At 41.6% G+C, this 26,409-nt stretch overlaps 2 protein-coding genes across 11 annotated transcripts in view; one reads left to right on the plus strand and one right to left on the minus strand.

The window, feature by feature from the left end:
- The window catches only part of LOC106567991 (flotillin-2a), a 48,107-nt gene extending 39,077 nt beyond the window's left edge, over positions 1–9,030 (plus strand). For all 7 annotated transcript variants that reach the window (XM_045693557.1, XM_045693558.1, XM_014137952.2 and 4 more), the window contains 8 exons: positions 3,985–4,108; positions 4,403–4,521; positions 4,667–4,780; positions 4,881–5,000; positions 5,256–5,470; positions 5,847–6,030; positions 6,293–6,442; positions 6,953–9,030. In XM_045693557.1, the coding sequence (XP_045549513.1) occupies positions 3,985–4,108; positions 4,403–4,521; positions 4,667–4,780; positions 4,881–5,000; positions 5,256–5,470; positions 5,847–6,030; positions 6,293–6,442; positions 6,953–6,991 (1,065 nt within the window). In that variant the 3' untranslated portion in view covers positions 6,992–9,030. The remainder of the gene's footprint in view (positions 1–3,984; positions 4,109–4,402; positions 4,522–4,666; positions 4,781–4,880; positions 5,001–5,255; positions 5,471–5,846; positions 6,031–6,292; positions 6,443–6,952) is intronic.
- LOC106567992 (T-box transcription factor TBX6L) lies at positions 8,520–14,745 on the minus strand. Of its 4 annotated transcripts, none has more exons than XM_014137954.2 (6): positions 13,877–14,745; positions 12,999–13,425; positions 11,881–12,027; positions 11,612–11,682; positions 11,232–11,308; positions 8,520–10,200 (listed from the first exon to the last, which is right to left on the minus strand). In XM_014137954.2, the coding sequence occupies exons 2-6, from the start codon at positions 13,140–13,142 to the stop codon at positions 10,013–10,015; spliced, it is 627 nt and encodes a 208-aa protein (XP_013993429.1). In that variant the 5' UTR covers positions 13,143–13,425; positions 13,877–14,745; the 3' UTR covers positions 8,520–10,012. The 4 variants fall into 4 exon arrangements, with proteins under 4 accessions (XP_013993429.1, XP_013993433.1, XP_013993434.1 ...); XM_014137958.2 differs by having other exon boundaries at positions 11,269–11,308; positions 13,877–14,742; XM_014137959.2 differs by having other exon boundaries at positions 13,266–13,425; positions 13,877–14,741.
- Between the last annotated feature and the right edge of the window lie 11,664 nt (positions 14,746–26,409).

Genomic DNA, 26,409 nt, shown 5'->3' on the forward strand with positions numbered 1-26,409 from the left:
GGGTTCTCATCTCTGTGCTGACCTTTCCTTGGCACAGCTCCCCCTGTTGTCTCTGTCAGGTGGCCTGCTGATGCGTTGGTTGTCTGTCTGTCTGTCTGTGGTCGTTTTATAATCAGTGTTATCATGGAATGATTGCCATCTCCCCTCCAATTATACTGTGATTCCTCACAGACCATTTCTGAGTGCATGTCTCATTGGAGTCTATGTCCAGTCACATCTCTCGCCTCAGGGACCAGCTCACTCTCTTTCCTTTCAGCTGCAGCGGACAACACAACCGCCATTGATTCAAAGATTGGTTGAATAGGGCCAATCTGAGGATATTTCATCTGGTGAATCAGTTTATCCTCAACTTTAGCACTACTGTTGTTTTTATTGGTAAACCTGAAAAGAAAATAAGTGATGTCCCCCACATAGCCTCTTCATAACAGGACGGGCTCACTCGGTCCTCACGAAGACCAGGGTGGAGCATTTTCCTTCGATTCCAAATGTCCTCTCCTTGTCAAAACCTCAGAGGGAAACAGGGCATTGGAGATCTACTCTGATTTTCTATTCAAGTTTTCCTCGCGTCCTGATGTTTTGAGAAGGAGGCGAGCGGAGAGGAATCAAGGAAAATACTTTTGAGATTCACTCCAGATCAGTGTTTTGCGCAGGACAACATTTCCACAACATGACTAATGACTCCAGTCCTCAGTATGAATAGATGTTTCTTAGTGGAGTTTGGCCTTGAGGAGAGTAAGACCGCAAACTGTTGCCTGACGTAAGAAAAATAAGTCACTAAGAGTAAGAGCTCTAGGGTAATCATCTCTTTACTTCTAACCAGCCATGTGAATCATGGCAGGGTTGTCTTACTAAGGCCAGTCATTTGGGTGTGGTTCTGTTTGGTAATACTATCCATAACATGTTACCTGACCCTGGACGATATGATGCATTGGTAGGGAGGTAGGTAAGGGGATCGCTTATGGAAGGGTTGTGTTTTATTCCTGCAGGACTATGTAGGAAGAATTTATAAATGAGTGGTTATAATGATGTGCAGTTTAGAAATAGAACTGCAGAGTATGTACATATTTTGGGAAATAAAATAAGTATTATTGGCATACATGGCATTTTAAAGTAACTGTCCAGCAGCCAAATCTTTGCAGTCTCTGTAATAGCCGTTCAAATAGCAAAATAAATTATTACAATTTTTAGACACATTTTCTCCTTTCCTCCACTCCTAACTGCATTTGCTGCCAAATTAATAGAAAAGGTGTCCCCATTCAAGTCTATGATGGAATAATGGGTGGACTGGTGGCCATTGCGAGTGTACCCATATGAGAAAAGCAGGAAGTGTACCTATCAATGGTGCTGTGATTTTGTTGAGTCAACTAACATTACAAAAATATATTCCATTGCATGAGCCACATCAGTTAACGTAATTTGAATGAACATTCTACATTACCATGAAAATGAATGCATCACAATACCAGGCAGCCATTGCAAGTGTACCATGAGTTTCCCAGTCAAATTGCCAGGGTTAGAGGTTCCAAGCCCATTCTATTCATCATTTGCTACAACGCCTTTCTTGTTTCAGCAAGGGGCAACAAAGTTTCATTACATTGTTTAGAGTCCATGTTATCTCAGAAACGTACTCCACAGGAATGCCCTGCCGTCTTCAGTCGGCTGTTAGTCCATATATATATATATATATATACACACACAGTACCAGGCAAAAGTTTGGAAACACCTACTCATTCCAGGGTTTTTCTTTATTTTACTATTTTTGACATTGCAGAATAATAGTGAAGACATTAACTGTGATATAACACATATGGAATCATGTAGTAACCAAAAAAGTGTTAAACAAATTCTTCAAAGTAGCAACCCTTTGCCTTGATGACAGCTTTGCACACTTGGCATTCTCTCAACCAGATTCATGAGGTTGTCACCTGGAATGCATTTCAATTAACAGGTGTGCCTTGTTAAAAGAATTTGTGGAATTTCTTTCCTTAATGCGTTTGAGCCAATCAGTTGTGTTGTGACAAGATGGGAGAGGTATACAGAAGATAGCACTATTTGGTAAAAGACCAAGTCCATATTATGGGAAGAACAGCTCAAATAAGCAAAGAGAATGACAGTCCATCATTACTTTAAGACATGAAGGTCAGTCAATCTGGAAAATTTCAAGAAATTTGAATGTTTCTTCCAAGTGCAGTTGCAAAAACCATCAAGCGCTATGATGAAACTGGCTCTCATGAGGACCGCCCCAGGAAAGGAGTTACCTCTGCTGCAGAGGAAAATTTCATGAGAGTTACCAGCCTCAGAAATTGCAGTCCAAAAAATGCTTCACAAAGTTCAAGTAACAGACAGATCTCAACATCAACTGTTCAGAGGAGACTGTGTGAATCAGGCCTCCATTGTCAAATTGCTGCAAAGAAACCACTACTAAAGGACACCAATAATTAGAAGAAGAGACTTGCTTGGGCGACCGGTGGAAATCTGTCCTTTGGTCTGATGAGTCCAAATTTGAGATTTTTGGTTTCAACCACTGTGTCTTTGTGAGACGCAGAGTAGGTGAATGGATGATCTCTGCATGTGTGGTTTCCACCGTGAAGCATGGAGGAGGGGGTGTGATGGTGTGGGGGATGCGATGGTGTGGGGGTGCTTTGCTGGTGACACTGTGATTTATTTAGAATTCAAGGCATACTTAACCAGCATGGCTACCACAGCATTCTGGAGCGATACCCCATCCCATCTGGTTTGTGCTTAGTGGGACTATCGTTCGTTTTATAACAGGACAATGACCCAACACACCTCCAGGCTGTGTAAGGTCTATTTGACCAAGAAGGAGAGTGTTGGAGTGCTGCATCAGATGACCTGGCCGCCACAATCACCCAACCTCAACCCAATTGAGATGGTTTGGGATGAGTTGGACCGCAGAGTGAAGGAAAAGCAGCCAACAAGTGCTCAGCATATGTGGGAACTCCTTCATGACTGTTGGAAAAGCATTCCAGGTGAAGCTGGTTGAGAGAATGCCAAGAGTGTGCAAAGCTGTCATCAAGGCAAAAGGTGGCTACTTTGAAGAATCTAAAATATTAAATATATTCTGATTTGTTTAACAGTTTTTTTTTAGGTACTACATGATTCCATATGTGCTATATCATAGTTTGATGTCTTCACTAATATTCTACAATGTAGAAAATAGTAAAAATAAAGAAAAACCCTTGAATGAGTAGGTGTGTCTGAACTTTTGCCTGGTACTGTGTATATATTTTATTTTCATGATAGTCTTCATCCATAACTGTCAGTTACACGATTATATCACAGATGGAACAGTGAGCCAGATATTTCACCGGATGTATAAATGTGACTCATCCGGTTGGTGTTACCGCTAACTAACAAATATGGTGATGAGAGGAAGCCCAGTGTGAGGAGATGGAATGAGATGGATTTTTGCGGAGATTCTGCAAATTTTCTCATTGATGAAACATTTATCTCCATAAAGTTTTCTGTTTCCAAAACTAGAATCGATCTGTAACAGAGTGGTCTGCGTTTTGTAGACTTTAGCCTTTGCCAAAGTCTTCAAAAAATTTTGTTGTTTAGGAGTGCAAGGGCGAATTGAGTTATTGCACACACTTCACAGAGTAGGTGTTCCCTAACGGAAATATGAAAATAAATGCTAGAATGCGCCAATAGGATCTCACTGTGCTTTGGCCACATGAGTATAGGATGAGTCAACAGACAATTAACTTTTAAAAGTAAGATTTTCACTGGACAGTTACTTTTTAAGAAATAACCAATAATCACTTAGAACAGGAATGGGCAACTTTGATGGGGGTGGGGGCCACAAATCTGAACTCATCATGAGGGCCCACAGTTTTAAAGTAAGTTTGCTTCAATTCTACAGTTGCCCATCCCTGACTTAGAATAACCGTAGTTGTGTCTCTGAAATGCTAACAATATTATCATGCTGTCAGCTGACAATGTTGTCTATTACCCTGGCTCCAGGTGAAGGTGATGGTAGACAATGAGCTGCTGGGCTATGCCTGTGAACAGTTCCTGGGGAAATCTGTGATCGAGATAAAGAGTGTCATTCTGCAGACCCTGGAGGGTCATCTACGCTCTATCCTCGGTAGGGACCTTCTGACAGAGACACAGGCTGCTGTTCAGTACTTTTGCGTCTCTGATGACTTTATTACTATTAGGTCATGCTATAGAACTTTTAAAAAGTTTGCAAGCTCTCTGGAAATAACATGCCATGTAATGTACTACTCAGACTTTGAAGTCTCTCTGATTATAGGATACTAACAATTTAACAATGTTTAACAGATATAAAAAAAAAAAAATCACCAATTCAGATGAATCCATATCAGAGCATCTGTGGTTCATGACCCACCCAGATACTGACCCCAGGTCTGTGTTCCAGGTACTCTGACAGTAGAGCAGATCTACCAGGACAGAGACAGGTTTGCTGCTCTTGTGCGGGAGGTGGCAGCGCCTGATGTGGGCCGCATGGGCATCGAGATCCTCAGCTTCACCATCAAGGTAATATACAGGGGCACAGTCAGGTCCTATTTGGGCACGTCTGGCCTTTTGAAATGTAAATACTCTTAGTGCAGCTTTATACACTCTTATAGTGACACCACTAGCCACACAATGATCGAGTGCCTCTGTGTTTTGTGCCTGTCAGGATGTGTATGATAAAGTGGAGTACCTAAGTTCCCTGGGGAAGAGTCAGACGGCCGCAGTACAGAGAGATGCCGATATTGGAGTGGCCGAGGCAGAGAGAGACGCGGGAATCAGGGTAAGAAATTAGATTCCCTTAATGCGTTGCAAGACATTGCAGCATTTACTCAATGTTCCCTGTCCTCCTCTTCTCACCATGTTGTTTCTGCCCTCTACAGGAAGCAGATTGTAAGAAAGAGATGATGGACGTCAAGTTCCAAGCAGACACCAAGATGGCCGATTCGAAACGAGGGCTGGAGATGCAGAAGGCTGCTTTCAATCAAGAAGTCAACACGAAGGTATCCAACATGGTCATCATTGCTCTAGATTAGGTTCACCATTAGCAGTTAATCGATGACGTCAAATCTAGGCCTAATGTGAAAGCCCCTTATTAAAGATTCACCCTGGTCATATTCATTAGTGCACACCAAAGCAAAAAGTTTTACAACGGATAAAGGACTACCTGCACAAGTTCAGGTATTCCCTATTCGTTTCAGCCCGTTTGAGTCCATTTAATTCTTGGTGAATATGACCCATGCCTCTTCTCCCCCCAGAAAGCAGAAGCCCAGCTGGCCTATGAACTGCAGGCTGCCAAGGAGCAGCAGAAGATCCGTTTGGAGGAGATAGAGATCGAGGTGGTTCAGAGGAAGAAGCAGATCACCATCGAGGAGAAGGAGATTGACCGCACAGAAAAGGAGCTCATCGCCACAGTCAAGAGGCCGGCCGAGGCTGAAGCCTACAAGATGCAGCAGCTGGCCGAGGGACAGAAGTGAGTGACCAATCACTGAGTGCATGGAAAATAAGGGCAATGTGTATGCTTGTTGGAATTCTGGATGCAAAGCAAGGTGTCATACTATAGGAAGTGAGTGAACCACTACTGAGCCTAGAGTGTCTGCCTTTCAAGTCAACATATGCAGCATACTGGGTGTAAGTTACACCCAGTTAGCCTCTTCAAAATCCTACCCAAAATTCAAAAACCGATCAGTGTCTAGGGCAACTTCATCTCACACTTACAGTAGTAGCTACTTGTATGCTTTGGGTGTGTAGAAGCTTGTCATACTATAGTTTAATGCAATCCAGTCTGCAATCCAATGATGTTATTAGAGTTTAACCCTTCACGTGCCCTCCTACCAACCCCTGAACAGGATGAAGAAGGTGCTCACGGCCCAGGCCGAGGCAGAGAAGATCCGTCGTATCGGTGAGGCAGAGGCTGGTTCCATAGAGGCTATAGGGAAGGCTGAGGCTGAGAAGATGAGGCTGAAGGCTGAGGCCTACCAGCATTATGGAGATGCTGCAAAGAAGGCTCTGGTCCTAGAGGCCCTGCCTAAGGTCAGTGTGTCACGACACGGGCATTTAACGTTGTGTGGTAAGGGGAAGTTGTCACAGAGCTGCACACAAGCATTTGATATAGTTTGTGTCTACTTATGGACATGAAAAAATACAAGAGTTGATCAATATATGAATGTTATTTTTTTGAAATCGCAACTTACCGTTTGATTTGGTTTAAATATGACAACTAGAGGCTGTGTTAGATGAGTTCTCTCTGAAGAACACCCAGGTGAAGAAGGTTTGTGTCATTGTGTTGGTACAGATTGCTGCCAAGGTGGCGGCACCCCTGGCCCGGACCAATGAGATCGTCATCCTGAGCGGGGACGGTAGCCGTGTGACCGGCGAGGTGAACCGCCTATTGGCTGAGCTCCCTGTGTCCGTCAACGCACTCACAGGGGTGGACCTGATGAAGGTGAGAGAGGGGGGAGGGGTTCAGTAGAATGTAGAGAGAGATAGCCCATATTCACAAGCACTGCAGGTGTGAACACATTCCATAAATCCAGCCTCCGTTAGCTATGTTTATAACGCTGAATCTACACTATGCATAAACATTTGCACATTCGTACACCATAGAAATAAAATGTTGCTTTGAAGTCCAAGTCGAATTGCAGTAATTCCAGAGCATACTCCCTACAGATCCCCACCATGTTTAATCTCTGACTACACTGAGTCTGACTATGACTATCTGTGGTTGCGTCCCGAATACCTCACTATGTAGTGCTCTACTTTTGCAATGGGCTCTGGTTAAAAGTAGTGCTCTAAATTGGGAATTGGGTGCCATTTGGTACAAAGCCAGAGTTATGTGCAGATATCCAGGCGATGGCAATGGGCCAACTCTTGTTGATTGTCACTACGTCAAAGGGCTCTACATTGTTCTAGCTAAGCCTGCAGCTAACCCAGTCTCTCTCTTATCATCTCACAGATCCCTTTGCTTCAGAAGATGATCAACCCTCAAGCATAAAAACAATCCTGTGCACCTTGACTCAATACATTTCTTTATGCACTCTTTAAATCAACTGCCTTCACCTAGAAACACTTGAAAACAAGTATAGTTTGTTTTTTTTTTACTACAAGAGTCTAGATGTTTTCATTTTCCTAAATCCCTGGTGCCTTAGCTCTATAGGGCCAGATCATCTGTATGTACCACTGCTTTTTTGTTATACATGTTTGTTTGTTTTGTAGTTACCCCATTCTGTTGTACTAACACTTGTCTACATTGTAGAAAAGGGACATTCATCATGGTTTTCTGGTCTGAAAGGTCTCGTCAGGTCTTCACCTTGTGTCTTCATTGTTATTCTTTTGTTCATTGTGTTACATAATGCTTTGGATGTGCCTGTGGTTTTGTATAGTTACTGAAAGTATTTCAGATATTTTGTCTCAAATGTTACTTTTTTTCATTCTAATGTGCAGTCAGTGCCTGTTTACCAACCAAGTGGCTAAACCTCAGGAAAAGTAATGGTTTGGCAATTCTATAGTGTAGTGATACTACAGTAAATCTCCATTTACCATCTCAATGAGAAATGTAGAAATATTGTCCTCCCCATCCTCATGTCATCTGCCTTGAGAGCAGAAACATTGGCATTCTATCTTATTCTTCACTAGAATCTTTCATTTCATTCTTCATCTTAGGTATGGGAGAGGTGTGCATTCTTAGAGTAAACAAGACACAGAAAACATAGACATTAACACATGTGCATGGATCTACAAGTCTGTATGAAGCCATATACTGTCAAAGTTAGCCTTAATATAGAGACCCAGGAGTCCTGTTAGCTTTCCTGATCATCTGGATTACCTCAATCAATCTAAGCTTTAATACTTGTTCTTTCCAACTATTGATACATCATATGCATGATATGCATTTCAGTCTCTTAGGGTAGCCAATGTTGTGTTATATCATCTTATGGTTACATTCTGTTAAATTCTTTATAAACTATTATGTAACTTATCTCTACAGTTTACCAGACTCTTTACTTTCACGGTTTTACAGGGTGCTGCCTATTATCTTTTTCTAGGAATGCAATGCTGCCACGACCTGTCGACCATCCAATCATTCATCAGTTTTCTCCACATTCCTTACCCAATCTGCTTCAAACACAAGAATACATTTGTTTGTTTTGCCAACTATTTGAATTGGACTGTCTTGATGTGGAGTTCATTTTATGTTGGCTTCATTTTATGTACATTTGTTGTAGCTTTTTAGGGGAAATCTAACCACTTTCTGAATCTGTGACCTCAGCATCATCATTTTTTCTAATATGATTTTTTTTTTACAGTAATGTTAACCTGCTGCCAACTGTGGTATATCTCTGGTCTGGGGGATAAATGTCATTATCTAATCCCTACTGATCACCAAAAGAATACTGTATTTATTTTATTATAATCTCCGCTTGTAAGATTTACATAGTAGTAGATTAGACTGTAAAATTTGAGTGATAAACAGTGTGAAACAGTACTGTAAATGTAGATGGGAACCTGTATTCTGTTTCATGAAATGGCTGGTTTGAATTGTATAAAGTCAGAACACTTCAACATTTCCATCTAGACACACTGATGGCTTTCCCTGGTCAAATTGTGTTTTTGTTCAGCTGAAAAACTCCCGTTGTATGTTCTTTTTTGGCACCTAATTGTTGTGTCAACGCTCTTTCAAAAATGTCTCATGTATTACTATGAATGGATGGTGTAATTTCAGCAGGGTAGAAGCAACTTTCAGATCAGAAAATATACCTTTCGGATCTAGAATGTAGGTGGAAGACCAAACATTGTATGCCTTTATCTATAGAGTATCTGTAATGAAACATGTTTAAATTGATCACCCATTATTGAAATGTATCTATTCAGACTCAATAAATGTTTGTGTGAATTCGTCCATTTTCTAGACTGTTAAATAATACTGGAAAACTGGTCTAGCATGGATATTTTAGCACGTGAACATCACACTCATATCCTCGACTCTGTGGCAAAGTATTATGTGCTGCCCTATAATAAATGTTCTGCCTCATACAGTTTCCTCAGTATTCTTTCAGAGAATTTGTTACCAGTGGCCTGTTACATTATCCTCGTCCCATACAGTATGTGCTGTAGTGGATGTAGCCAACTCTTCTGGCATGACAACGATACAGACACTAGCGGATGGGCTAATGTTAACATCAAAACATCAGGAGTCTAATTGTCATGTTCTATTATTTGATAAGCTACTGTTCTTCTGCAAGATGTACCTGTACATGCACAAAATCTCACATGATTTACAATGTCCAGAGAAAAAGGGAGAATATGTGACATTCTGAGTTCTAGTTCTGACGTGATGCTTATTATTAGTTCTCTTTACTAATTATACAAATCAAATGTCAGGGCAGAATAGTCTCCAGTTCCTTATCCTAGCAAACCACTTGCCTATCCTACAACTGAAAAATATGTACATCTAAACAACATCTAACATAGCAAAGAGAAATGCACTATACAGTTACCTTGGAATGACTCAATATTGCATTCATTTGTCTCAACTCTACCCAGAGGTGGCACTAGAGGTCGACAAGTTGTGAGGCAAAATTTCAACGTCAACCTGACCTGTTGTGTTTACTGAACAAGAGATTGCTTTACTTCTCTGTTCATCAAAATCCAAGTCAAGCATAGGTGCCTTATAGGGGTATTCTAGAGAGGAGGAGGGGACTTGAATGTCCACATGGCTATCTCTTAGTGGCCCCACAGAGCCCATCAAGCTGTTCTGGTGGTAGAGCATCATGCTATGGAGAGACATGTACTCTGGCCCGTGGTCAGGTAGCGGTGGGTAGGGCTGTGGTGGCCGGAGCTCCCTGTCCAGCCCCAGGCCTGGCCTCTCATACTGGGCCTGGGGCTGGAGCAGCTTCCACTGGGTGCTTCCTGAGTGGATCCTGTTGAGGATGTCAGTAAGGGGCCGGGGGGCTGCCGGACACAGAGGAGGAGGGGCTCATCTCCAGGCTACACAGGGCGCTCTCAGAACCCCCCATCACCCTTGGCCACAGGGCAGGGCTGCAGCTCTCCAGTTCATGAAGGCAGAGATGAAGGGGTCAGGGACAGCAGAGAGAGACGTGATGTCATCAGTCCTGTATCCTACTGCACCATGGGAATCCACTGAGCTAGAGCTGGAGATGGTAACATCAGCCTCATCATTTGACTCCACTGGTCTGGATCGTACTGAGACAATAAGGACAGGACAGAAGAGGGCCCGTATTCATAAAGTGTCTCAGAGAAGGGGTATTGATCTAGGATCAGTATAACTTTTAGATAACAATGGATATGATTACATGGTTCCTAGATCAGCACTCCAGCACTCAGTTTATTTAGCATATTTTTCTTATTTACTTTTTTTAAAACTCTGCATTGATGGTTAAGGGCTCGTGAGCATTTCACAGTAAGTATTTTCACCTATTGTATTTGTCACATGCACTGAATCAAATCAAAGTTTATTTGTCACGTGGGCCGAATACAACAGGTGTAGACTTAACAGTGAAATGCTTACTTACAGGCTCTAACCAATAGTGCGTGGGGAAAAAGGTATGTGTGTGTGTGTGTAGGTAAGTAAAGAAATAAAACAACAGTAAAAAGACATTTGAAAACAACAGTAGCAAGGCTACATACAGACACCGGTTAGACAGGCTTATTGAGGTAGTATGTACATGTGGGTATGGTTAAAGTGACTATGCATATATGATGAACAGAGAGTAGCAGTAGCGTAAAAAGAGGAGTTGGCGGGTGGTGGGACACAATGCAGATAGCCCAGTTAGCCAATGTGCGGGAGCACTGGTTGGTCGGGCCAATTGAGGTAGTATGTATACAACTTGATTTGATTTTGATTTCACTTTATGAATACAGGCCCAGAATGCTAGAACAGAGATGACGCATGGAGATTCCTTCACCCTTCACTTTGACCAACTCTTTGAAATGATCTAATATAAACGTTAGAGGATAGGTACAGAACAATGACTACGTACTGTAGATAGCCTACTGGTGGATTGTCTCAAGAGGAAATAATGACACCTGCTGGCTATTTTCGTGAGCAGTTTTCTTTTCAATGTCTGGCAAGATCAATAGATAGCTGGCTTGACTATCATGGCTAGACTTTTCATATAAAATAGAAATCCCCTATTTAGAAATTAGGTGTAATGTTTACAATTTCCCTTACAGATGTTTCAAACATGATACATTCTGTAGGCCTATGTGACTACCATTGGAAGGTTTTGATTCCATCAGGCGTTGTCTTACATTTCGTTTGTCAGAACTCTGACCTTCCTTTTCTCTGAACCTACAGAGAGAAATAATACACATTATTCAAAGTTTATTAGTAACATGATAGTGATGTGTACCAGTAAAGAGTAAAAGAACATGGCACTTAATTGATCAGTGAGTCAACTAACTCCCATTCCAATTCTGCACAATCATCATATTTCCCACTGCGCTAACAGGTTTACCAAGAGGAACATATTGGGGAATAGATGATTGATCAACAAATATGATGATGTTATTCTGAGTCATTATTGTATCACTTTCAAGTGAGAGTTGCTGTTCATGTTTCAAGCTACTAGAAGGCTATCTGAAGGGCTCTCACCTTTTTCTGTTCAGCCCGTTGTCACGAAAGCCTTTTGCAAAGGGATTGTTGTCTATCTTGAGTTTTGTTATCTGTTGGGTAAATTAGCACGCCTCATTAATGATAGTTTTACACATCTCTTATTATGCTCTTTGTAGCAGAAGCATTTGACGTCCCAGATTTTACATGCACAGTCCATATTCACCCTCCAGAGGGCACTCTTATCAACACAATCAGAATACAGTTGTTCCAGTATCTCCTGTGAGATGCTAAAGGTGTCGTGGCCTTACCTCTGAGTTCTGGTAGGCAGTGACAACGATAAAGGCTGCCTCAGGGAAGGTGAAGCGCAGGTAGTTCCCTAACAGAGGGCTGTGGAGGTCTGGAGACAGGACAATGTGCAGGCGGGGCTGGTATTTATGCATGGAGTGGAGAACCACCTGCAAAACATATGATACCTGTTACTAGTATTCAGTGGAGGCTGCTGAGGGGAGAACGGCTCATAATAATGGCTGGAACGGTGCAAATGGAATGGCATCAAACATGGAAACCATGTGTTTGACGTATTTGATACCATTCCTCTTATTCCACTCCAGCCATTACCATGAGCACCTTCTCCCCAATTAAGGTGCGACCAACCTCCTGTGCTAGCATTGTAGAAAAGGCAATCATTTTTCATGGACTTTTAATCACACTTAAGTTTACTGTTCCTTGAATTGCACTTTTTAGCTAACTGTCCATTTAATTGCAGGCACCTCTGAGCCATAGAGATCCAAATGTATCAGTCTACAATGGCGCTGGCCATGTTAATATTGCCCTTTGGGTACTAGAGAGCTCTATGCTCTGAGCACACCTGCAACTCATTTCATTTGCTAAATACTTGAATTCCTTTGTCTTTTAGTTTCAGTGCCAGGCAGTAGTACAAACCTCTCCAGCAATCATCCCTTTATTTCTATTATCTGTGCATCACATTAACCAAATATAAGTAACCCACAATATTGTTTACATTTTACTTTCTTTTCATGTTTCAATTGATGTGCATTTAAAGACTCACTGTTGTTCATTAGGTGAAATGTTGAGTTGTTGTCACATATTGATAGAAATGTTTGCATGTTGGAAGGACCTCATTTATACCTTGAAATGAATCTATTTGTAAAATGCTTTGGAGAGTTTTAATTACGATTTGACTGCTGGCTCTGAGATTGTGTTGGAATGTGACAAGTAATATTGTTTATGATGTAAAATATGCTGATGCAAATATGTTCTGTTTATTTTTAGAACACAAAATCTATGGAAATGATCATGAATTATGTTTGATTAGAGGAAATAAACAGCAGCAGACTCTCTCTAAAACGGAACCTCAATTCTCTCCCAATCCTTGGCCTCTAACCGGGACACCTGTATTACCTACCTCACCCACTGCATTCAAACTAGGCAACCTGCCAAAGCAAGTATGCCTGCCAATACTCTCCATCTCATTCCACATGGTGATATCCTCATATCTGCAGCAGTATCTGATGTATTTACAGAGGTATCTGATATGAAAGCAAAGCATCTATTACTGCGTCGTATCACCAAACTTAACATTCAGTGGTTATCATCTATTGCAACAGTATCATGGTGACATGGCACTTTTAGAGTCACAGATAGTGCCAGGGTCTTCCGTGCCTAGCCTTACCAGGCTATTGGAGTTGAGGGTGTTGGTGAGTTTGCTTGTGGAAAGAGACTGGGCACTGCATCCACCTCTCCCCCAGGGAGGGTGAGTTTGGGTGGATGAAGAAGCGGTTGGGAAGGTGGAGCTCAGTCATACCACTCACCACCCAGCGATCCCTGCTCCACTGCACAGGACAGATGTATATAGTGTCAATATACATGGATAACACAGTAACAAAAGCACCTTCTGCTGTTAATATACAAGCATACATTAGTAAAAGCTTATCAATCTCTATAAACACAATCCCTACCCTGCAACTGTTTGTTAAACATGGTCACTGTAATATTCATATGTGTAAAAATACTGAATTATAATTGGATGCACTTTACCGCCATATCATACTCTGCTATGATTGGTTAAGACCACCCAGAGGGTTAGGTCATGGTCAGTTGATCATGGTTGGAGATAGGTGAACATGCCAGTTGTAGCTAGCTAATAAAGAGCTACGTTAAGAAATATCCTGTAGTACTGCATTTTATTATTTTGTACAAAGCGTGCAAAACAAGACAGTAGCCAATAGATAACAAAATAGAAATAAACATTCATGCTGAGAGGGGTATGTGAGGTAGGCCTACCTTGTATTTGTTATCATCAGACTAGACTATGTCCATCACCAGCATGTACTTTGCCCGAGGATTTAACCCTGTCACAGTGACTACGCAGTTTGGAAACATGCGCCTATAACATCAGGCGGTAAATTTGAACTAACAGGTCGCCTCAATCGTTTATTCAATCACATGGAGCGGCAGGATAGACAATACAGCTTTTCCATGAAATTATAATGATAAATTGTCATTATGAAAGAAACATATCATTTCTCTAATAAACTTCCAACACAGCATAACTCTTTAAAAGCATTTCTTCTCCCAAAAAATGACACAGCTAGGACAAGGGATTATTATAAATGGCTACCGGTAATTATTTATCATCCATCCACACATTCTACCTTCCTGTTTCGGTGATAAGCATCTCTGTTCCTATATCTCAAAACTGTTCCCATAGCTCGTGACCCTGGAGCGACACGCGGACTTGAAGAGTTGAAAACTTGATTTCACCCCCAATTTTACCGCTGACGTTCCAAGAACTGCGTCGCCGAACCGCATCCTTCCAATCTAGTACAATATATTTATTTGCGTCATTTAGGACAAGTTTAGCCTATTTGGTTATAGATTATTTCCACAGACCTATGACAATAGACTGCATATGCTAATTATACCCCTCTCAATAGGAAAAGAGCAATAACTGTATTGGAAGGCTCAATTAGGACCACTTGAACACTATCATGCAACATATCCAATAACATTTAGTCATGTTGTCAAGGTCTATCCATGAAACACAAACATACCTGGTGGACAATAGTCGTAGTTCTTGGACTGAGAGTTGTATATTACCAATCCCACAAAGTATGACTCCAAACACCCAGAAAAGGCTACTCTCCTCGATGTTATCCTCACAAATAATCCTGATAGGTATCAGTCTGGTGTTTTCTGTAAGGACATTAGTGATCACTGTTTTACAAACTGTGTTCGTAATGGCTGCTCAATGAAACAACCTGTCCTGATTTGTCATCGACGCTTGCTAAAAAACTTTAATGAGCAAGCCTTCCTTCATGACCTGGCCTCTGTAAAATGGTATAGAATCAGCTTGATTCTCTCTGTCGAAGATGCTAAGGCCTTCTTTTGTTACATTTTCAGTGATATTGTTCAAACTTCTTCCGGATCGGTGTCCGAACCACGGGAAGGTTGAGCTAACGTCGGCTAATGCGATTAGCATGAGGTTGTAAGTAACAAGAACATTTCCCAGGACATAAACATATCTTATATGGGCAGAAAGCTTAAATTCTTGTTAATCTAACTGCACTGTCCAATTTACAGTAACTATTACAGTGAAAGAATACCATACCATTGTTTGAGGAGTGTGCACAGTTTTTAACTTGAAAAGTTATTAATAAACAAATTTGGCACATTTGGGCAGTCTTGATACAACATTTTGAACAGAAATGCAATGGTTCATTGGATCAGTCTAAAACTTTGCCCATACACTGCTGCCATCTAGTGACCAAAATCTAAATTGCACCTGGGCTGGAATAATACATTATGGCCTTTATCTTGCATTTCAAAGATGATGGTACAAAAAACATACAAAAGAACGGTTGGTTTTTTCTTTGTATTATCTTTTACCAGATCTATTGTGTTATATTCTCCTACATTCCTTTCACATTTCCACAAACTTCAAAGTGTTTCCTTTCAAATGGTACCAAGAATATGCATATCCTTGCTTCAGGGCCAGAGCTACAGGCAGTTCGATTTGGGTATGTCATTTTAGGCGAAAATTTTAAAAAATGGGCGGATCCTTAAGAACAAACACGTCTCCCTTAAAGGAAATAAGAATTAAAAACAGGTTCAGCCCCTGGTACGACCGTGATCTTGTTACTACACCTCAAGAATTGCATTTGGCGAAAGGCTTGGCACACGCATACTCAGGCTGACTGGCTCTCATTCAGGCAAATGAGAAATATGTGCACTCAGCCTATCCGGAAGACCAAAGTTAGTTACTTTAAGGAGCAGTTCTCACTCTGTGGGTCTAACCCCAAGAAGTTCTGGAAAACGGTTAAAGACCTGGAGAATAAACCCTCCTCCTCACAGCTGCCCATGTCCCTTAAAGTTGATGAGGTGGTTGCTACTGACAAGAAGCACATGTCTTAGCTTTTTATTCATCACTTCATTAAGTCAGGATTCCAATTTGACTCAGCCATGCCTCCCTGCCCGTCCAACATTTCCTCATCTCCCACCCCTTCTAATGCGACTAGCCCCGATGCTCCTCCCTATTTTTTCCCCTGCCCCGCTACAAAGTTTCTCACTGCAGGCGGTCACTAAGTCAGAAGTGCTAAACTTGACCCCAAAAAACCATCTGGGTCAGATGGTTTAGACCCTTTCTTCTTTAAGGTTGCTGCACCTATAATCGCCAAGCCTATCTCTGACCTTTTTAACCTGTCTCTCCTCTCTGGGGAGATTCCCATTGCTTGGAAGGCAGCCACAGTCCGTCCTTTATTTAAAGGTGGAGATCAAGCTGATCCTAGCTGTTATAGGCCTATTTCTATTTTGCCCTGTTTATCAAAAGTGTTGGAAAAACTTGTCAATAATCAACTGACTGGCTTTCTTGATGTCTATAGTATTCTCAATGGTATGCATTCTGGTTTCCGCTGAGGTTATGGATGTGTCACTGCAACCTTAAAGGTCCTCAATGATGTCACCATTGCCCTTGATTCTAAGCAATGTGGTGCTGCTATTTTTATTGACATGGCCAAAGCTTTTGATACGGTAGACCATTCCATTATTGTGGGCCGGCTAAGGAGTATTGGTGTCTCAGAGGAGTCTTTGGCCTGATTTGCTAACTACCTCTCTCAAACAGTGCAGTGTATAAAGTCAGAACATCTGCTGTCTCAGGACACTGCCTGTCACCAAGGGTGTGCCCCAAGGCTCGATCCTAAGCCACACGCTCTTCTCAATTTACATCAACAACATAGCTCAGGCAGTAGGAAGCTCTCTCATTCATTTATATGCAGATGCAGTCTTATACAAAGCTGGATGTTGTGTTAAATGCTCTACTACAAAGCTTTCTTAGTGTCCAACAAGCTTTCTCTGTCTATAACCTTGTTCTAAACACCTCCAAAACAAAGGTCATGTGGTTTGGTAAGAAGAATGCCCCTCTCCCCACAGGTGTGATTACTACCTCTGAGGGTTTAGAGCTTGAGGTAGTCACCTCATACAAATACTTTGGAGTATGGCTAGACGGTACACTGTCCTTCTCTCAGCACATATCAAAGCTGCAGGCTAAAGTTAAATCTAGACATGGTTTCCTCTATCGTAATCGCTCCTCTTTCACCCCAGCTGCCAAACTAACCCTGATTCAGATGACCATCCTACCCATGCTGGATTCGAAGACGTAATTTATAGATCGGCAGGTAAGGGTGCTCTCGAGCGGCTAGATGTTCTTTATAATTCGGCCATCAGATTTGCAACCAATGCTCCTTATAGGACACATCACTGCACTCCATACTCTTCTGTAAACTGGTTATCTCTGTATACCCCTCGCAAAACCCACTGGTTGAGGCTTATTTATAAAACCCTCTTAGGCCTCACTCACCCCTATCTGAGAAATCTACTGCAGCCCTCATCCTCCACATACAACACCCGTTCTGCCAGTCACATTCTGTTAAAGGTCCCCAAAGCACACACATCCTTGGGTCGCTCGTCTTTTCAGTTCGCTACAGCTAGCGACTGGAACGAGCTGCATCAAACACTCAAACAGGATAGGTTTATCTCCATCTCGTCATTCAAAGACTCAATCATGGACACTTACTGACAGTTGTGGCTGCTTTGCGCAATGTATTGTTGTCTCTACCTTCTTGCCCTTTGTGCTGTTGTCTGTTCCCAATAATGTTTGTCCCCTTTTTTGTGCTGCTACCATGTTGTGTTGCTGCCATGTTGTGATGCTACCCAGGGGCGAAAATCTGATATCAACTTTGGAGGGGACAATTACATGAAATTTTCTCAAGAGCAATTCCTGAGGGGGACAACAAAAGTAGTGCTGTAACACATAGCCTACATTGTAATATGGTAAATGTATATTGAGAAACCAAAGAAATAAGGTGCTTGCCGTACTCCTAACTACCGGTACCCAAAACTACACAACTAATCACAACAGCAATACCATTGCCTTTAACAAATCTTAGTTCAGTCACCAGTTTAAGTTGAGAGTGGGGGTATCCATGGCATTTTCCAATTATGTTCCTATTTTACAAGTCAAAAAAATTGAGAACCTTTCATAATGTTGCCAAACAAAGACTCAACAAACTTACCTGAGACTCCGTCTCTGCCAGTCTGTCCCTGCATATCTGTCCCCAACTCTGCTGTCTGTGTGCCATCTGTTGCCTGCTCTGCCTAATGACATCATTGTGAAACATTTCCATTAGAATTTCATTTCTTTCTTATGAACATTTTATCAACTAGTCTTTGAGATATTAGGCTACTAGGGTTCTTACTTTGCGTTTTGGTGTACTGAAAAATACTCTGATGTCCGTCTTTCATTTTTCTGCCATTTTTCTACCTGGCTGGCTGGCTACACACACACACAGTGTGTAGGTTATTTACAGTAGGAGATGGGCTTCTATCATCTTATCTTTTATCATTCTATTTGGGCTTCGATCTAAAAGGTAGCTAGCAAATGTGAAACGGATTAAAATGACAAGAGTTGACAGCTGTATGAGTTCACCATTTACACAACATATGCTGCAACCTTTTGTAATTTTAATAGTTTGTTTCATATTGGTTGGCTTCCAACAATAGCTGAATTTGCAAAGCAAGCGAGCACCAATTCCGTTTCAGTGATGTTTGCTATAATCTTTGCTACCCGGGTTAAATAAAATAAATAAATAAAAGTTCCCTTGCGACAATTTAGCTTTTGCAACGAGACCATTAAATATATTTAAGACAATGGTAGAAGAGAGTGTAGTTCTGTTCAGTTTGGACTTCAGTTTATCGCTAACCTTATCACAGGGACTTTGAAGCACTAACTTACAGTAGACACGACCCCTCTGTTACCTTGCCAACTAAGGAACTGGCAGTGGATCAAACCATTGTGAGGCAAAGGGTGGGGGGGTCGCAATCTTTTGAAACTTAAAAACGGGCTATTAAGTGTCTATAATCAGCACAATTGCTTTCATTGCGTATTATTAATATTATTTAAATTACATAGTTATGTTTCAGTGATATATTGGGGGGGACAAATCATATTTTTCCCAGGATGGGGGGGTCGTGTCCCCCCCGTCCCCCCCGGGATTTCCGCCCCTGATGCTACCATGTTGTTGTCATGTTGTGTTGCTACCATGCTGTGTTGTCATGTGTTGCTGCCATGCTATGTTATTGTCTTAGGTCTCTCTTTATGTAGTGTTGTGGTGTCTTTCTTGTGATGTGTGTTTTGTCCTATATTTTTATTTAATTTCTTTTTCTTTTTAATCCCAGCCCCCATCCCCACAGGCGGCCATTTGTCTGTCATGGTAGGCTGTCATTGTAAATAACAATTTGTTCTTAACTCACTTGCCGAGTTAAATAAAGGTTAACATTTTTTTTTAAATAAATGGGTAATCACCACACAGCGGCTTCTCATACAGATACATGGCCTTACCAGTCAGTGAGTGCTCTTGTTGTTATCCCACTCTGATTTACTCCAAACTCATACTGAGTTCAGTGATCTGCACTTGAAATCTGATTCAGGCAGCAATCCCCTACACTTTTTCCTCCCATATGGAAGACAAGACAGAGGTGTGTGAGGTGTTGAGACATCAATCGGAACCCCACTTTGATCTTTCAGTTTAGAGGAGCCTAAATGTTGTTGTGTGAAAAGAGGGGAGCAGGGCGGGGGAAGAATGTGTTCAGTATAGTCAGTGACATTGGGGTTCCCCAACTTCAAAACCCCCAACTCCCAGGCAAGGCGCTAATCCTGTGGTGTGTGTTCATGGATGCCAAGGGAAGCCAGGCTTCCCCAAAAAATGGACAAAAAAATAATAAAATAAAATTATCTTTCATCTCTCTGTGTTTCATAATTGTCCTTTGCCCTGAGCAAGGCAGTTAACCCACTGTTCCCGAACGTCTAAGACGTGGATATCGATTATGGCAGCCCCCTGCACCTCTCTGATTCCATCTATCTGATGCTGTCTGGTCCAAACGAGTATGACATTGTTTCCGCCTGTAACAATGAAGGAAAAAGAGAAGCCAGCGAGCATCTGGCCTCCTTGACAAAAAGGATATAAATAATTAGCCAATCAGCACTGAGCTAAACTGAGTGAGCTCAACTGTGAATGGTCCTGGTGCACCAAGAAAAAGTGTCAAGGGAAGCCAGCTTGGATTTGGCATCACTCCTATCAAATCCCAGAGCATACATAATTGACAGAACGTACATTTTTGCATCTCATTGTATTGTTGTCCTCCGGTGGCTAGCTAGCCAGCTAGCAAAATTGTCCCTTTGCTAAATTAGCCATGGATGGAGATTTGGACTTGTGGTTTTACTTAATTCTCCATACTGGCCAATGATTATAACGGCGATTCTGATTCAACCATTAATTCATACATTGTGCCCCTGGCCTGTGAGGATGGAAGTTCAATATGTAGCTAAAAGACTAAAGTTAACTAGCGAACGTAGCCCATGAATGGAAGTTAAGCTAGCAAGCAAGCATTTTAGCCAGGTAGCCTAGGACAACAAAAAATAAACTGTGTACTGTACGACAGAGTGATAGACCGTTTTGTCAACATGAAAGAGAGGAGGATGGCATTTCTCTACAAGTACAGTGAGTCAACATGTCTTTCTACTTGCGCGCACACACACACACACACACACACACACACACACACACACACACACACACACACACACACACACACACACACACACACACACACACACACACACACACACACACACACAAACAAATCAGATCCATGGACAGGCACATCATATTTAGCTTACGTTGAATGGACTAAATTGTTTTTGGTATCTTTTAGTTGTCACTGTATTAGACTAAGCAAAGGTGACTTGATGATGAAGTTGAAATGGTGATGGAATAGTGGAGTCGGCTCCTGTTTTCTTTGCGACTTGCGGTAACTCTCAGTGGTTCTAAATCAATAGTTTAGTGTTCCGAAAATGTTGCATTAAGTTGCTTGACCATGCTGTAGGTCATGTAACTGTCTTACTGTACATGCAATATGCTCTGTGGACTTTACTGGACAGAAGTTGCTATGCGGTTTTATCATAAAACAAAGGTCTGGTTGAATTTATTCTGCCACTGTCTTATTGTCTCGGCCTATATATCAAGGTCGCAAGGATTATGAAGTAACAGATTATAGAGCAAACAACACAATTATCACAACACATAGGTTGTAATATGTTTTTTGTAGGGGGGAGCCTTGGCTTCCCCAGTGATTTTACCAACGCACCGCTACTGCGCTAATCACCTGGGCAGTTTCACCTGCAAATTATAACAGGTCCTGTGTCCTTGTATTAAAAGCACAGAAGGCAGGGGAGTGTCAATGCAGAGATGTGTTTAGAGCAGGGGTCGTCAACAGGCAGCCTGCGAGCCAAAACCAGTCCGCAAGTGTTTTTTGCCCCCCCGCAAAAGAAAATTGTGTTTATATGGGGTTAGGTTAAAAAAAGACAGTAAAATCACCAGGAATTCAGCTAAAAATGTATCAGCTAAAAATGAAATCTGTATTCCAAAAAAATATATTTTTTAATTCTCAATGTAATCAAGATATGAAATGATTGTAATTTAAAATAATCTCTTATTGTGGTCTGTCACGGATCCCCTTGGTACTGCTGCTCATTCCGTTCACCAGCTCCTGAGGTTTACATCACCGGCCTTCTAGGCGTCACTGAACTGGATTCATTACCACCAACCCCGGACTGTCTTGTCTAATTACGCACACCTGGTTCCCATTCCCCCTGATTAGTATGTGTATATATGTGCCCTCTGTTCCCCATTGTCGGTTATTGTTACCATGTTCCTTGGTCTTGTGAGCACCAGTGCTGTTGTTATCGGCTTCCATGCTACGTATTATTGTGCACTTGTTTTACGGGCCTCATCCCGTGTATTATTTAGAGGTTTACACCTCGCTCTTTTATTTGGGTGGAGAAAATTAAAAGAACTTTCGTATTCCTCGCTTGTCTCCTATCTTTATACAGAGTGACATGGTCAATTTGATGTGTACAAATGATGTTCCGAACCATCCTCACCTAAAAAAAGAAAGCTGAATCTAGTTGTCTACCCCTGGTTTGGAGTGACATCTTACACACTCAGTAAAGGCCTCCTGTCTATAATAAAGCGCAATTGTTGGGAAAAACTCATTCTGATTGGGTAGGCCTGGCTCCCAGTGGGTAAGCCTATGCCCTCCCAGGCCCACCCATGGCTGCGCCCCTGCCCAGTCATGTGAAATCCATAGATTAGGGCCTGATTAATTTATTTCAATTAACTGATTTCCTTATATGAACTGTAACTCAGTAAAATTGTTAAAATGTTTGGATGTTGCGTTTATAATTTTGTTCAGTATACTTTTTCAAAGTACCTTTTTAGATAATCTACCAGTAAGAAAAATATAGTTTACTTAACTTCTTTCAGTGTGAAGTATTTGGTAGCTTGGTAAACAATCTTTTCAGAGTAGCTTCCCCGACACACACATCAAATGATCATTAGGAATGGATATGTCATTCTACATATTAAATGCACATCTCATAGAGCTTACAAATATCTTCTCCCAGCATAAGAAGATACAGGGCCCTCAAAGAACCTGTATGGACTGGAGACTCATGTTATGCAGAGGTAAAACAGAACATCACAGAACAATTCTATAAATGTATATAAATAGTAACTTACTTTCACTCAACTTACTACACTACAAAATTCACTGCATCAGGCTTATTACCCAAGAGACCTGCATGATCAGTTTCTTTTGGGGATATTTTAGGTCATTTTTTCTTTTTCCAATACCTGTATCTGATAATTCAATGTCAATGTCAATAATTTAATGTCACTTATCACATGTGAAATGTGAAACAATCCTTACAGAGTAAAGCAATGTGTATTACAATTTTTTTTTTATCATTCAACACTCAAATAAATGCATGTCCTCGTGCTCTTTCATGTCTGCCTGGCCACAGAAAATAATTTATTTGAATGTGATGTAAAATTCACGGAAATCTATTTCCCCAGCTGATAGTCTGGTGCCGCGCAGATAGGCCTGCTAACGTCTTTATCTTTAGGCTCAACCCGACCAATCAAACACCCTTGGTCCGCACCCAAACTGGGGAGTCAGTCTCCACTGTGACTGTGCTAAGTTGTCGCCCTCACCCTAAACTGTGTCACCTGACACCTCCCACGTGCATCATCCATCTATTTAATTTTGTTGAAATATTATACAAATATGGTGCCATATAATATAATGCCACCCACAATGAAAGCTCCTGGAAGATGGTTGCAGTTATATTTGATATGTAGATGATTCAAACCACAAACATCTACATCAAGAAGAGTCATTGCATCCTATTCAGTTGAAATGAGCTGCTGATGCTTGGGTACCCTTTCCTTCGTAGTCAAGATCTAAGTCACAATTGATTGCATTGCCATGGCGTGAACTATAAAGTATGTGTGGTGGGGAAAAACTGTACAATAGGATGTGCTGTTGCAACAAATCTTTGAAAGTTTCAAGAGGAATCATCTCAGTTGTCTGTTTCTTAGGTGGTTCTCTTCAAGTCATAATGTTAAATTATTCAGTTACTTCAATAACCAGTTAAGTTCGCGTCATGTTTGAACAATGTTTGCTTGGGTGTGTTTGAATGTTGACAAAAGAGACTTAGACAAGATGTAAAACAAAACACCTCTTAAAATGCGACGGTGGAAAGACACACAACATGACCAAAAGTATATGGACACCTGTTCGTCAAACATCTCATTCTAAAAATCATGGCCATTAATATGGAGTTGGTTGCCCCCCCTTTGCTGCTATAACAGTCTCCACTCTTCTGGGAAGGCTTTCCACTAGATGTTGGAACATTGCTGCGGGTACATGCTTCCATTCAGCCACAAGCTTTAGTGAGGTCGGGCACTGATGTTGGGCGATTAGGCCAGGCTCGCAGTTGGCATTCCGATTCATCCGAAAGGTTTTTGATGGGTTTGAGGTCAGGGCTCTGTGCAGGCCAGTCAAGGCCACACCGATCTCGACAAACCATTTTTGTATGGACCTCGCTTTGTGCAAGGGGGCATTGTCATGCTAAAACAGGAAAGGGCCTTTCCAGAACTGTTGCCACAAATTTGGAAACCACAGAATCGTCGAGAATGTCATTGTATGTTGTAGCGTTAATATTTCCCTTCGCTGGAACTAAGGGGCCTAGCCTGAACCATGAAAAGCAGCTCCAGATCATTATTCCTCCTCCACCAAACTTTACAGTTGGCATTATGCATTGGGGCAGGTACAGTGGCTTGCGAAAGTATTCACCCCCCTTGGCATTTTTCCTATTTTGTTGCCTTACAACCTGGAATTAAAATCGATTTTTTGGGGGAGGGGATTGTACCATTTGATTTACCCAACATGCCTACCACTTTGAAGATGCAAAATATTTTTTGGTTGAAACAAACAGGAAATTAGAAAAAAATAAGAAAACCTGAGCGTGCATAACTATTCACCCCCCAAATCAATACTTTGTAGAGCCACCTTTTGCAGCAATTACAGCTGCAAGTCTCTTGGGGGTATGTCTCTATAAGCTTGGCACATCTAGCCACTAGGATTTTTGCCCATTCTTCAAGGCAAAACTGCTCCAGCTCCTTCAAGTTGGATGGGTTCTGCTGGAGTACAGCAATCTTTAAGTCATACCACAGATTCTCAATTGGATTGAGGTCTGGGCTTTGACTAGGCCATTCCAAGACATTTAAATGTTTTTCCTTAAACCACTCGAGTGTTCCTTTAGCAGTATGCTTAGGGTCATTGTCCTGCTGGAAGGTGAACATCCATCCCAGTCTCAAATCTCTGGAAGACTGAAACAGGTTTCCTTTCAAGAATTTCCCTGTATTTAGCACCATCCATCATTACTTAAATTCTGACCAGTTTCACAGTCCCTGCTGATGAAAAACATCATGGTGTTGGTGTTTTCAGGATGATGAGAGGTGTTGGGTTTGCGTCAGAAATAGCGTTTTCCTTTATGGACAAAAAGCTCAATTTTAGTCTCATCTGACCAGAGTACCTTCTTTCATATGTTTGGGGAGTCTCCCACATGCCTTTTGGCGAACACCAAACGTGTTTGCTTAACCTCTTTGAAAAATAAAATAAGCTATGTCTTTTTTCTGGACACTCTTCCGTAAAGCCCAGCTCCGTGGAGTGTACGGCTTAAAGTGGTCCAATGGGCAGATACTCCAATCTTCGCTGCGGAGCTTTGCAGCTCCTTCAGGGTTATCTTTGGTCTCTTTGTTGCCTCTGAATAATACCCTCCTTGCCTGGTCTGTGAGTTTTGGTGGGCAGCCCTCTCTTGGCAGGTTTGTTGTGGTATATACTTCACATTTTTTAATAATGGATTTAATGGTTCTCCATGGGATGTTCAAAGTTTCGGATCATTTTAATTTTTTAAAATTATTATTATTATTATTTAGGGAATGTTTTTGAAACAAGATATTTTTTTCCATTTGACCTGACCAATTTAAACTATTTTGTGTATGTCCATTACATTAAATCCAATTAAAAATCCATTTAAATTACAGGTTGTAATGCAACAAAATAGGAAAAACGGCAAGGGGGATTAATAATTTTGCAAGGCACTGTAGCGTTCCCCTTGCATCCGCAAAACCGAGATTTGTATGTTGGACTACCAGATGGTGAAGCATGATTCATCACTCCAGAGAACGCGTTTACACTGCTCCAGAGTCCAATGGCGGCGAGCTTTACACCACTCCAGCCAACGCTTGGCATTGTGTATGCTGATCTTAGGCTAGTGTGCGGCTCTCGGCCACGGAAACCGATTTCATGAAGCTCCAACCAAAAGGTTATTGTGCTGACGTTGCTTCCAGAGGCAGTTTGGAACTCGCTAGTGAGTTTTGCAACCGAGGACAGACGATTTCTGCGCACTCAGCAGTCCAGTTCTGTGAGCTTGTGTGGCCTACCACTTCGCGGGTGAGCCGTTGTTACTCCTAGATGTTTCCACTTCACAATAACAGCACTTACAGTTGACGGAGAGAGAAATTTGACGAACTGACTTGTTATAAAGGTGGCATCCTATCACGGTGACACGTTGAAAGTCACTGAGCTCTTCAGCAAGGCTATTCTACTGCCAATGTTTGTCTATGGAGATTGCATGTTGGTGTGCTCGATTTTATACACCTGTCAGCAATGAGTGTGGCTGAAATAGCCAAATTCACAATTTTGAAGGGGTGTTCACATACTCTTGTGTGTATACAGTGCATTTGGAAAGTATTCAGACCCCTTCTCTTTTACCACATTTTGTTACGTTACAGCCTTAACCTAAAATGGATTAAATTAAATGTTTCCCTCAATCTACACACAATACAACATAATGA

This window comes from Salmo salar, chromosome ssa13 (assembly GCF_905237065.1).
Source record: "Salmo salar chromosome ssa13, Ssal_v3.1, whole genome shotgun sequence".
Classification (NCBI taxonomy): domain Eukaryota; kingdom Metazoa; phylum Chordata; class Actinopteri; order Salmoniformes; family Salmonidae; genus Salmo; species Salmo salar.

What these genes read in the sequence shown, in the direction of transcription:
- LOC106567992 (XM_014137954.2), bottom strand. Translation starts at nt 13,142, where the DNA reads ATGCTTTGCTTTCATATCAGATACCTCTGTAAATACATCAGATACTGC. An exon ending in GTTTGAATGCAGTGGGTGAG is followed by an intron (nt 12,028 to 12,998) that starts GTAGGTAATACA and finishes TATGTTTTGCAG; the next exon opens with GTGGTTCTCCACTCCATGCA. An exon ending in CTGCCTACCAGAACTCAGAG is followed by an intron (nt 11,683 to 11,880) that starts GTAAGGCCACGA and finishes TTTACCCAACAG; the next exon opens with ATAACAAAACTCAAGATAGA.